A 12,187-nucleotide genomic window follows, 5' to 3' on the forward strand; every position below is an offset into this window, starting at 1 on the left:
GCTGTGCACCGGACTGTACCGATCATTGCACCGGGCTGTACTGATCATTGCACCGGGCCGTACCGATCATTGCACCGGGCCGTGCCCAGCATTGCACCGGGCTGTGCACTGGACTGTACCGATCATTGCACCGGGCTGTACTGATCATTGCACCGGGCCGTACCAATCATTGCACCGGGCCGTACCCAGCATTGCACCGGGCCGTACCTAGCATTGCACCGGGCCGTACCCATCATTGCACCGGGCCGTGCCCAGCATTGCACCGGGCCGTGCCCAGCATTGCACCGGGCCATACCCATCATTGCACCGGGCCGTACCCATCATTGCACCGGACCGTGCCCATCATTGCACCGGACCGTGCCCATCATTGCACCGGGCCGTGCCCAGCATTGCACCGGGCCGTACCCATCATTGCACCGGGCCGTACCCATCATTGCACCGGGCCGTACCGATCATTGCACCGGGCCGTGCCCAGCATTGCACCGGGCCGTACCGATCATTGCACCGGGCCATACCCATCATTGCACCGGGCCGTACCCATCATTGCACCGGGCCGTGCCCATCATTGCACCGGACCGTACCCATCATTGCACCGAGCCGCCTCCCGCCCGTTCCCCGCCCCGTTCACCCCCGTGCCCTGCCCGGCTCGTGCCCGCCGCGCGCCTCGCAGCGTGGGGGCGTGGCGTCCCGCCGCGCGCGGGTGACGCCCCGCCGCGGCCCCGCCCCCTGAGCCGCAGCGGCCCCGTCGCGCTGAGGCGGTTGCGGCCATGGCGGTGCGGCTGCTGCTGGCCCGGGCCCTGCGCCTGCTGCCGCGCTGCCGCCCGCCCCGCGCCCCCCGGCCCGAGCCCCGGCCCGAGCCCCGGCCCGACCCGCCGGCCTCTCCGTGGCGGCCGTGGCTGTCCTGGCTGCCGGCCGCCCGCCGCCTCTTCCTGCGCGGGCCGGCCTGCGGGCTGGCGTCCGTGGTTCGGCGGGGCCGCGGCGGGGCCTGCTTGGCGCTGGCCGTGGCGCTGGGGCTGGTGGAGCCGCGCCTGGAGGAGCAGCGACGGGCCGAGGCCGCGTGCCGCCACATCCAGGTGCGGCGTCCCCTCGGGGGGGGCTGCTGCGGGACCCGCAGGCCCGGGCCTCCCTCTGGGGAGCCCCTTCGGGAACCCTCTGTGAAGGGGAGGGGGGGATCCTTGTTCTGGGGAGCCCCTTCGGGAACCCTCCGTGAAGGGGAGGGGGGGATCCTTGTTCTGGGGAGCCCCTCAGGCACCTCCTGTGAAGGGGAGGGGGGATCCGTGTTCTGGGGAGCCCCTCAGGCACCTCCCGTGAAGGGGAGGCAGGGGGGATCCTTGTTCTGGGGAGCCCCTTCGGGAACCCTCTGTGAAGGGGAGGGGGGATCCTTGTTCTGGGGAGCCCCTCAGGCACCTCCCGTGAAGGGGAGGGGGGATCCTTGTTCTGGGGAGCCCCTCAGGCACCTCCCGTGAAGGGGAGGGGGGATCCTTGTTCTGGGGAGCCCCTCAGGCACCTCCTGTGAAGGGGAGGGGGGATCCGTGTTCTGGGGAGCCCCTCAGGCACCTCCCGTGAAGGGGAGGCAGGGGGGATCCTTGTTCTGGGGAGCCCCTTCGGGAACCCTCTGTGAAGGGGAGGGGGGATCCTTGTTCTGGGGAGCCCCTTCGGGAACCCTCCGTGAAGGGGAGGGGGGATCCTTGTTCTGGGGAGCCCCTCAGGCACCTCCCGTGAAGGGGAGGGGGGATCCTTGTTCTGGGGAGCCCCTCAGGCACCTCCTGTGAAGGGGAGGGGGGATCCTTGTGCTGGGGAGCCCCTCAGGCACCTCCCGTGAAGGGGAGGCAGGGGGGATCCTTGTTCTGGGGAGCCCCTTCGGGAACCCTCCGTGAAGGGGGGATCCTTGCTGTGGGGAGTCCCTCAGACATCCCTCATGAAGAGCACAGGGGGTCATTGCTGTGGGGAGCCCCTCAGGTCCACCTCCCCATCTCCCCCCGAGGAAGTCAGGGGGAACTGCTATGAGCATCCCTCAGGCACGTCCCCAAAGGGGGGACTGCTGCGGGCAGCCCCACAGATACCTCTTCCTCCCCAAAAACAGGGCACTGGGGAATTCTCTCAGTTAGCAGCCCCTCACCACCCTAAAGCAGGTACTGGGGGGGTCTGCACTGTGGGGAGCCCCTCAGTCCCTGTCCCCCACAAAGGGAAGGGGGTCAGGGCCCTGGTGACGGGGGTCCTGTGTCCCAGGACGCTGACGTCGAGCCCCCAGGTCCGTCCCCTCTCCCTGAGGCAGGCGGGGCCCTGCACGGCTGGGCCAGGCCATGCTGGCAGGGCACCGGGGACGGACGGTACTGCACATGTTTCATGGGTAAAAATAGACCTTCGGTGTTCAGAGCCAGCTGTCACCTGCCCCACTAACCAACAGGCAAACACATTCCCATGGAGGTTCTGCCTTTCTCTGAAGTTTCTCAGGATACTTTCCCTTGCCCTGGCTGGGTAGTTAAATCTGCTGTCTTGCCCCTTCCACTGTTCCTGAATCTGTGTCCCTTTGCCACGGGGCACATCCCCAGGGCTGTCACTGGTGCGTTGGGGTCGTTGCTCGTGGAGAAGTGCGCTTGGTTATATCGGTCCAGGTGACAGCTGTGGCACCACCAGACCTGTAGGATTGTGAACGCTGTGGTTGAACTCCAGCCTTCCCGTGCTTTGTTTTCTCTCATCTTTGTTTCAATTTCCTCCCCCAGATCTTTCTCCCATCAGTGATTCACTCTTTGTCTAACTGACCAACTCTCATACTCGGCTGCCACAAAAGCTCAGGGCATTGTTTTTCCATCTGTTGTAGTTCTTAATTGGATTTTGGTTTAAATGCTATTTGCCTGGTTTATTTATGGAGGGGGAGAAAAGTGTAATAGTGCGTATCTTTTTAGAAGTATTTAGTTAGACTTGTCTTTACATAACATATTTTTGATGAGCAAGCGACTCCCCCTTCCCATTCCTCCTCTTCCCCTGCATCTACAGCACCCTCGGAAAGGGCACCTTTGGTAAAGACTGTTTTCAGGGTAATTGTTTCAGACAAAGATATACAGTCTGCAAATTATTTTCCCTGTGGTTACAGTGATTTGAGCCATAATGGTTAGAGCCCGATTGTGGCTTTCAAGTTGGACCAACCCGACGGGACGCATGATACTGCTTCAACTTCTCCTTCCTTGGGAAGTCTCAAATAACCGAGCAGAGTTTTTTAATCGTTGTCTTTTCTTATTCCTTTCAGACGGTGTTTGTCGGAAAGAACAAGCCACAGAAAGATCCCCTGAGCTCGTTCCGTTGGCAGGGCTTCAAGCTGGAAGAGTATCTCATTGGCCAACCCATCGGGAAGGGCTGCAGCGCTGCTGTGTACGAAGCAGCTATTCCTTTCTCTCACGATCGTCGGGGGTGTGCGGAAAGCAGCCGTCTCGCAGGGCAGGAGCCAGCCGTGCAGCGGGATCGTGGCTCGGCTTCACAGGCAGCTGAAGAGGAGCCCGTAGAGAAACACCAACCAAAAGAGGGTTTCCCATTAGCTATCAAAATGATGTGGAACATTTCGGTAAGGAGTCGGTTCTTAATCTCCTTGTCTGTCACTTGGAAAGCTTGGCTGAAATGTTTAATGCTTCAGTGTCGAAAGCGCTAATTATGTAGTGCACGATGAGCGTGTGAAAACAAAGCTGTTGATATGTGACATTGGAGACATCAATTGTTAGTGAGCAGTCTCAGAGCAAGGTAATTAGCGTTCATCATTCCTCTGGAATTGGCATTGAGAGCTGGTGGTGGTGATGGACGTGATGTTTCTGGCAGAAAAGCTTTTCCGAAGCTGGCTGTAATGGCAAGGTCTAAGAAATGGAAACCCGCCACTCCAGTGCTTTAGGAATCGGTGTCCTTGTCAGTGTCAGGACAGCGATCGATTTTCTTCTGCGAAGTGCGGCCGAGGTGCGAGTCAGCGGTCACGGGGTGGGGCAGTAACATGCGTGCCGGGTCCCTTTGCATGAAGTGAATGTGTGAGACCTGCGCTGGTGTTTCCCGGCCCAGGATCTGCTGATCCAACTCCTCAATGTGGCTATTCCACATTTTAAAAAAAACCCACGTGGCTTTTCCCATTGAAGAGGTTTTGTGGCACTCAATGTGACAAGTGGATATTCTAAGAGAGTCTTCCAAAATGCCAGCATTGGAAATCCCTTGGGCTCCAGAAATACTCTGGCATGTGGGTGTGGGCTTTTCCAGTCAGGTTTTAAGGTTGAAAATAAGTGTTAACGAATAGCTCAGAGTGCTAACAGTCGAGGATGCATCTGAAGAGACAAACGGATTTCTTTCTGCAAGTAAAGGCTTTGCCACATCTGTTGGTAAATTCTTTAAGTAGTTAATTGCCTTCCCCGATTTTCAAAGCAGAGAAGGGAGTCCTGTTGATCTAGTCTTGGTTAATCTAACTCCAGATACAGTGCCAGCGTCAGGATTTATCTGCTTTCAGTTTGCGTTGAGGCTGGATGGTTTTGGAGCTCAAGTCATTGTGGTGTGTGATTGCTGTTGCAGGCTGGTTCGTCAAGTGAAGCCATCCTTGATGCTATGGGCCGAGAGCTTGTTCCAGCCACAAGACTTGCCTTGGCTGGAGAATACGGAGCCGTCTCTGGCCGCAGGTACGGTCACGATGGAAATCGCAGTGGTTCTAAAGTGGTGACACGTTAATTTTATCCATCAGTTAATTTTGCAGCACGTCTGTAGTGTCAAGGAGATGGCCAGAGGTTTCTGTAATAGTCCCTGAAAGGAGATAAAACCAAAGCCTTGCAATTATTAATAGCTCAGGAGGCATGTGCGTGTGTTTTGTCTAAACAACGGCGCCTTCAGAAGTGCCGCAGACCTCAAACATCACGCAGGGACGGGCTGCTGGCTGCCTTGGGGGTTTTTCTCCAGCGTACTTTTCTCCAGCACAGTTAGGAAACTGCGTAGCAATACCGCTGTTCAAATAGTGATTTAACACAGTCTTGTTGACTCTGAGGAGCAGATTGCGGCACGGCTCGTTGGCGTGCAGGGAATACCTACAGCTAGGCTGTACCGGCTCGGATGGCATGGTCCAGAAGGGTATGCCAAAAATTTGTGACCATTTGGGGTCCAATGGGTGACTGTGCCCCATGCCTTAGTGTCCCCACATCTAAAATGCGTTGATGTCTGCAGAGTTAAAGGCTGGAAGGAGCTACTTCTGATTAAACATCGTTTAAATTGTGCCTCACAGAGCTTTTTAATTACAGAAATATACACCCACAATCGGTAACAACTTGACTGTATTAAACATCAAACAATTTATCTGTAATGCAATTTGGCTGTACTGTTTTAGAACTGGTTTGGTTGTAGAATGGGTGCTGGGCAGGGAGGTGGAAACTCTTCTGGTCCAGGGAAAGCGGCGAGAAAGAAAATGGAAAATGACTCGGTTCCCACCTTTTCACCCGAGTGAGAAGTGAGCAAACAGCATGAAGGTGGAAAATTGCACAGAAACTTTTAAATTACCTCGAGTGAGCTTTTGTTAAGAAATGTGCCTTTTTGTTTGATTTGAAACAATGGAGTCCGCAGTCCAGATTGTCTGATTTAAATTTCAAATACATCTCAGCTGCCGGTACAAATGAATAATGAATGCTGTGTGGTACATCGCTAGCTGAGAATGCAACAGAGCAGCCAAAGGGGTATTTGACATTCGGGGGGAAGAGAGATCTGTTTTGCAAATACGGATAGGTAACCTGCCTTTCATTGTAGTGAGTGCTTCCTGCCGGTGCTGTAAAATAGAGGGTCTAAATTGATATGCCTAGTGTGAAGCTGACCTTTATTTTAGGTCTAACAAAGTAATTGTGTTTGGGTTTTTTTTCTCTAAAGCCATTGTAGGTCTTTTTGAACAGAGAAGCAGCCTGTGACTAGCTCTGCCTTTGTTAGCATCATGGAAGGGTTAGTAGGGCTGGAATAAAATTAAAGGCTGCGTGTTAAGTGTAAAGGTTTCCGGCAAAGCTTCATTTGCAGCACAGGCAAAGCACCAGTATTTCCTGTTCAACCGTCATATATAGGGAAATCCAGTTGCAACGCAGTCCTTCTAGCAGCACAGGTAAAGTCGTGGTCTGTGTACACTCCACCGGTGTATCAGCAGACGGCACTGCCTTGATGATGATTCGGGAAGCGCTGGGGTAGATTTTGAGGTCCAGAGAAAGTGCTGGGACTTGCCTGCTGCCGCGGTGGATCTGCTCAGGCTGTGGGTGCTCCGCATCAACGTGGGAAACGCTGGGCCAAGGCACCGCTTAGGAAATTGTGAGGACAGGGAGGTTGCTGTCCCCGCTCTTTCGAACTGAATGGTTTCCAGGATGTGAACATTTGAATATTTGCTTCGTGTGCAGTCCTGTAATCTGTACTGGGCAGCCTTAATGCTCTCTCTAATAAGGTTTTCACTGCAGAATAAACGTGTTTGCACATTGCTTTGGAACTCTTTGGTGGGGAAGACGGGCCATATTAATGAAAAGTAATTTCAGAAATAACAGAGATGTGTCTGTGATACATCAGTCTCCTCGTTGGTTCTGATGTAATCTGTGGTATCTGTACTTTTGTGCAGAAAGCCTGTCTTTGGGAGGAAGAAGTTGCAGCCTCATCCGAATATAATCCAGGTGATCCGAGCGTTCACATCCTCTGTCCCTTTGCTGCCCGGAGCCTTCGCAGACTATCCTGATGTTCTTCCATTAAGCCTGAATCCCAGAGGGATCGGTCACAGCCGCACGCTCTTCTTGGTGATGAAGAAGTAGGTAGAGAGAAGCTTGTTAATGTGACTGGGGCTTTTTGTAACACTGCCCAGCGGGACCGTGTCTTCTGCTCCTGCATGGGTCCTTGCAACGATTTGGCCTGGGCTGCTGCCAAAAAGCAGAGTATGCTCCTGGAAATGCCTCCTAAGGCCCGTTCCAAGTCCTTGAGATTTTAACTCATGTTCAACAGTGAAGACAATCCGTTCTTTATTTTAAAATCACCCCACATTACAGTAAGAAACGTGGAGCTTATCCCCATTTGTCTGCCCTTCTAAGTCTGAGCTTCACACCTCTAGTCTGAACACGCCGCTAGAGACGGAGTAGAATCGTTAATGAGATTTAGTAGTGCTCGGCATCTCTGGCTTTCTCAGTTGAGTTTTGGTTTTGAATGGATATTGCTGTGGCACTGACATAAAAGTGTGTTCTGTTTCCCAGTCTTTTGTCCTGCCTGCGTCTGGAGAAGTGCTCGGTCCTCTCTGTATTTCAAGAATATGTTCTTTCTCCTGGTTAGCACATCTTATTTTGCTCGTATGATCTGCATTATTAATCTGCCTCCTCTTTCATGCAAAATGTAACACCGGTACATAAAAACCTGTATAGCTGGAGCCCTTTGCCATGCTGTTTAAGGGGCTTATTTTATTCACAGTTGTCGAACTCAGGTGAGAGCACCAAAAATTCAGTGGTGGGTGTTGTTGCAAAGCAGAGGATTTGAGAGCTGCAGACAGGGGAGCAGCGTCAGGTTGAGGCTGGGAGGTGGGAAGGCGTCACGGAGGTCAGGAATAATTTGGCACATAGAAGCGTGCAGTATCCCCAGCCAGACGGCACTGAGGTTGAACTGGAAGCGATAAGCTTCCAGGATGCTAATTCAGAGGTTTTCCTTGTTTCCTAGTTATCCGTGCACCCTGCGCCAGTATCTGAGGGAGAGCAGTCCGGATGTTTGTCTCTCCACAATGATGATTTTACAGCTCTTGGAAGGCGTGGACCATCTCGTTCGACATGGAATAGCACACAGAGACCTGAAGTCTGACAACATCCTGGTTGAATTTGATTCTGGTACGTAGATTGCTGAGTATAAATGCCAATTAAGTCGTGCACAGCAGTGATGCAGTCAGTATTCAGGGAAGTCCTACCCAGGCATTTGGGGGAAAGACAAGTGTCAAACCCTTTGAAGAATCTCCGGTTTAGTTTTTAGCATACCGCTTGCTGTCAGTGCAGCACTGGGGAAGTAATTTATCCTGTCTGTGTGTGCCTCAGGTTTGGGATCATTAAAACGGACTTGAAAGGAGCGTTGCGCTGTAATCAGATGGAGAGACGCAGAGTAGTGCTAAGGTGATGCATTGCACGAGCACGGCGAGTGTTGGCTGGAGCGGGTGGGCATATAGTAACGGCACATTGATGATGCTTCAGGCTCTTGGCTCTGTCATCTCTCAGTAGCCAGATAGCACAGGGCGGTTCTTAAAATCCCACCTCTCGGTCAGGTTAATAGTGCTGCACCCTGGGATGATGAGACATCCATTGGAAGGCAAGGGAACCGACGGTGTTAAAGCCAAAAGCAGCATTTTCATTGTTTCGTTCTCCTGTCAGCATCTCTAACTGAGATTTTAATTACCTGAGCTCTTTTTCAGCGTGATTGAGATTTGAATGGGCAGGAAACAATAGCAGGCAGCCAGATCTGTGTAATTAAAGGTCTCGGTACAGCAGCTGTGGAAGGTTTTCAGCCATACTAATGCCATCCTTCCTCTCTTGATGGAAAAGCTGCTCTGGAGCGATGCTGAATGTGGTTAGGAATGATCTAAAGCATCGATTTTTCCATATCAGAGTCTGGAGAAGTAGTGATTCTACTTTGCAATGTTTGATTTGTCATCCAGACAAGAACTATTAACTAACGCAAAGTTTCTCCAGCCTTTTGCTATAGCTAAGTATATATCTATATGTCAATAGCTTTTGCTGTAGATAAAAACAAAGCGGGGGGGGAAGTATATGTTCCTCCATCACGGATGAGTCTCTAACCTTACGTGTCTTTGGTTTTATGGTATCCATGACATTTTGTGAGACACACGTTCCATGGGGAGCCGTAATATCTTCTAAAGAGGAAACGGAACAGCAAGTTTTGTTGTAATAAACCCCATATTTCACCTAATAATACAGAGGAGAAGCAGAAAAATAGCGTGTGGTTGTGCTGATTCCTGGGGGTTTTGAGATTGTTCCTGCAGACTGTCTCTGGTGTCTGTGTGTCGTGGTGTCTAATACAGCCAGGTCGTCCCGAACTGAACGCTAACTCTGCTAGCCTCATGTCATTCGCAGCTGGCTGCCCCTGGCTGGTGATCACGGACTTCGGTTGCTGTTTGGCAGATGAAAACATCGGCTTGAGACTGCCTTTCACCAGCTCTTACGTGGATCGGGGCGGCAACGGCTGTCTGATGGCACCCGAGGTAAATCCCCCTGCAGTCATGGTTTGTGTTGCTGGTTGTCTGCTTGTCCTGCTGTCGGGACTAAAATGTTTCAGCCCCAGCTGCGGTGCAGGCTGGGATAGGAGCTTGAGAAAGGATGGGATTAGGTCTAGAAGCAGCGGAGGATGTGCGTGCACATCCCCTTGCTCTGATTTGTCCCTGAGCCTTCCCCCACATGCATGCACCATTACTTACAGCATGCACACTTACGTGGCCTCTGCTGGTGTGTGGTCACAGTAATACCTGCCGAAAGCCTCTGCGATCAGATCGATCATTTTCTACCCATTCCTGTTTACTGACATAACTCAGTCATGCCAGGCAGTGCCCGTAGCTGGTTACTGCGTAACTAATCTCACCCTACGCTCTGTCATGGAGACCCGTGTCCCCTGAAGTGGCATAGGAGGTCCATGTCCTAACTTGCGTTATGCTTGCTAAACATCTCTACGCTACTAAAAGAAGTTCTCTTCAGATCTGTGCTGAGCAGTTGTTGAACAGAGACCTTGAGTGTGAAAAGGTGAAATGTAATAGGTTGGTGTTTTGAGGCAGAATTGACCTTTCCCACAAAAACGTTTGCTTTTTGGTCTTTTCTCAGGCCCCTTTCTGTGTAGCTATTAAAGATGTTTATACGGCAGTCCTTGTGTAGCGACAGTAGTTTTTGGGATGAAGTTCAAGGTGGTTGTGAAATTCTTTGCATTTCCTTTTTATTTCTCTGATGATAACCATAATAAAAGCAAAGGCACCCTTAACCATCCGCTTGACCTAGAGCACCTTGCCTTGCCTTGCTTAAGTGCTGGTGCGGTCTTGATCAGTCATCCACCCGTCTCCTGTCTATCCAAAATCCCAGAGTGAAATAGCCCTCGGGACTCTGAATACTGGTTGGGGGCAACAATTAAAGCCTAGGCACAAGGACCAAACTCCTCCCAGCGTCCTGGTGAGCCGAGCAGTGCCAAAGGCTTAGAGGGAATATTTACACCAGAGATTTAGACGCAACCTAGCTTTGGTCTCAGTCTCTCTGTTTATTACAGCAGAAGTACTGACTTGACCCTTGAAAATTAGTTTTAGCACAGAGCCTGCGCTAGAGCTGTTTATTTGAACATCCCCGTCTCTGTGGCAGGTGATCACGGCATCGCCTGGTCCGGGCACAGTGATCAACTACAGTAAAGCTGACGCTTGGGCTGTCGGAGCAATCGCCTACGAAATTCTTGGCCTGGCCAATCCTTTCTACGGCCACGGGGACTCGACTCTGGAAAGCAGAAGTTACCGTGAAGACCAGCTGCCAAGCCTGCCTGATCATGTGCCCCTTGAGGTGAAACAAGTGATAAAAATGCTACTTCAGAGGGATCCCAACAAGGTAAGAAACTTCTTGTCTTGACAAAGTCAGCTAACCGGTCTTTGGGAGTACTGCTTGTAGAGAATTTCGCCCTGGAGGGTGCAGGAGTGTAATCAAGATATCATTGCAGTCCAGATAACGATCAAAGGTCTTTGCTGAAGTACGGTGCGGCCTCACGTGGGTTACAGAATAGTTGCAGGGACTTCAGCGGATGCATTGGGGACTGGACCTTGAATTGGGGGGGTTACGTGCAGTTGCCCGATATTAATAGTCACAAAGAGCTTTTTTTTTTTTTTAATCATGAGTACTGTGGTGCCTCAGAGGAGGCCTGAGGGACTCTTAGTAATGCAGATACTACATGCTAGCGATGTGACAGGATTGCAGCAGGATCAGCTAATCCTCCCTCTCCTTCCTTTTGCAGAGATTGTCTGCTAGAGTTGCCGCTAACGTGCTTCACCTAAGCCTCTGGGGTGAAAGCGTTCTAGCGTCCAAGACCCTGAAACCCGACCAGATGATTGCCTGGCTTCTCTGCCAGTCTGCGGCCGCTTTGCTCATGGACAGACTGGTGGATAAAAGCCGGGTAGAAACCAAAATGAAGATGTGCTTTTTGGCAAACCTTGAGTATGAAGACCTCTGGACAGCAATATTCCTGTTGCTGGCCTGGAGGAGCCGGTCTGGGTGAAGAGTACCGTGTGGGACATGGCCGTGCGATAGATAAACAGCATTTCTAAAGGCGTTCTTCTGTCTGCCTGGAGTCCTGTAGTGCTTTAGGGAACAAAACTGCAGGCCTGTATTTAAGAAGTTGAGTTTATCTCTAGCAAGCATTAGTCCACTCTGCTTTTCTCTCCGTGCTAGAGGAAATGCCCTTGCTTCGTTACTCTCTCGGTGAGGGTTTGGGGACCTTGCAGGTGTCCTGAGGTACGTGGTTGGTTTTGCTTATGTTTGGGAATTCTTAATTGACTTCTAAGTCGTGTGTTGAATGAAGCAAGTTCCTTTTCAGAAGAGGGGTGTGTGGGAGGAGGCCCTGTCTGGCTGCACTTTGCACAGAAGCATCACGGATTTAAACAATTCACCAAGAAAGCTGAGCTGACAAAGGGCCGTGCCATCTTTCAATTCTTAGGGAAACCGGCAGCGGTCTTACGATGATATTCCTCTGCAGCCGCAGACGGATCTTGCTATAAAATGACACCTCCTAGTGAGGTGCTGCCTGGCGAGGTGAGTGTCAGGAGCTGCTCGCTTCTTATAACGCACCGCTACATACCTAGCTGGTCGTACGCCAAATAGCGCGAATACGACGAACCCCAAACCCACTTACTTTGATTTTTTGACCATTGTATTTGTGCAGCGACTGCAGCCGCGGGGTCCAAGGCCAAGTCAAACCGTGGCTGGTTAGAGATAATACTGCGAACGAAACCGGGCTGAGCGGCAGTGCCTGCTGAAAGGGTTGAGTGCAATGCTCTTCTGGTTTACCTACCTGTTTTTTATGTTGAACCATTAATCCTTTGGTCAGGAAGGACAGGTCGTATTTATGAAAACATAATTCGATTTTATGTCTGTAAATGTTTAGAGGAACTCGGGGAGGAAGTTACTTCTGCTTGTTGCACAATAAATTGCAGATTAAGCTCTGCTGCTGAGTG

General features: G+C 51.7%; 1 protein-coding gene across 1 annotated transcript; it reads left to right on the plus strand.

The window, feature by feature from the left end:
* The first annotated feature begins 719 nt into the window (after positions 1 to 719).
* On the plus strand, positions 720 to 12,176 carry PINK1 (PTEN induced kinase 1). The gene is made up of 8 exons (XM_054849450.1): positions 720 to 1,073; positions 3,248 to 3,559; positions 4,537 to 4,640; positions 6,587 to 6,769; positions 7,660 to 7,823; positions 9,075 to 9,202; positions 10,335 to 10,571; positions 10,972 to 12,176. Exons 1-8 carry the CDS (start codon positions 768 to 770, stop codon positions 11,230 to 11,232), a joined length of 1,695 nt encoding a protein of 564 aa, XP_054705425.1. The 5' UTR covers positions 720 to 767; the 3' UTR covers positions 11,233 to 12,176.
* The last annotated feature ends 11 nt before the right edge of the window (positions 12,177 to 12,187 follow it).

The sequence above is a fragment of the Grus americana genome, chromosome 21 (genome assembly GCF_028858705.1).
Source record: "Grus americana isolate bGruAme1 chromosome 21, bGruAme1.mat, whole genome shotgun sequence".
In the NCBI taxonomy this organism is placed as follows: domain Eukaryota; kingdom Metazoa; phylum Chordata; class Aves; order Gruiformes; family Gruidae; genus Grus; species Grus americana.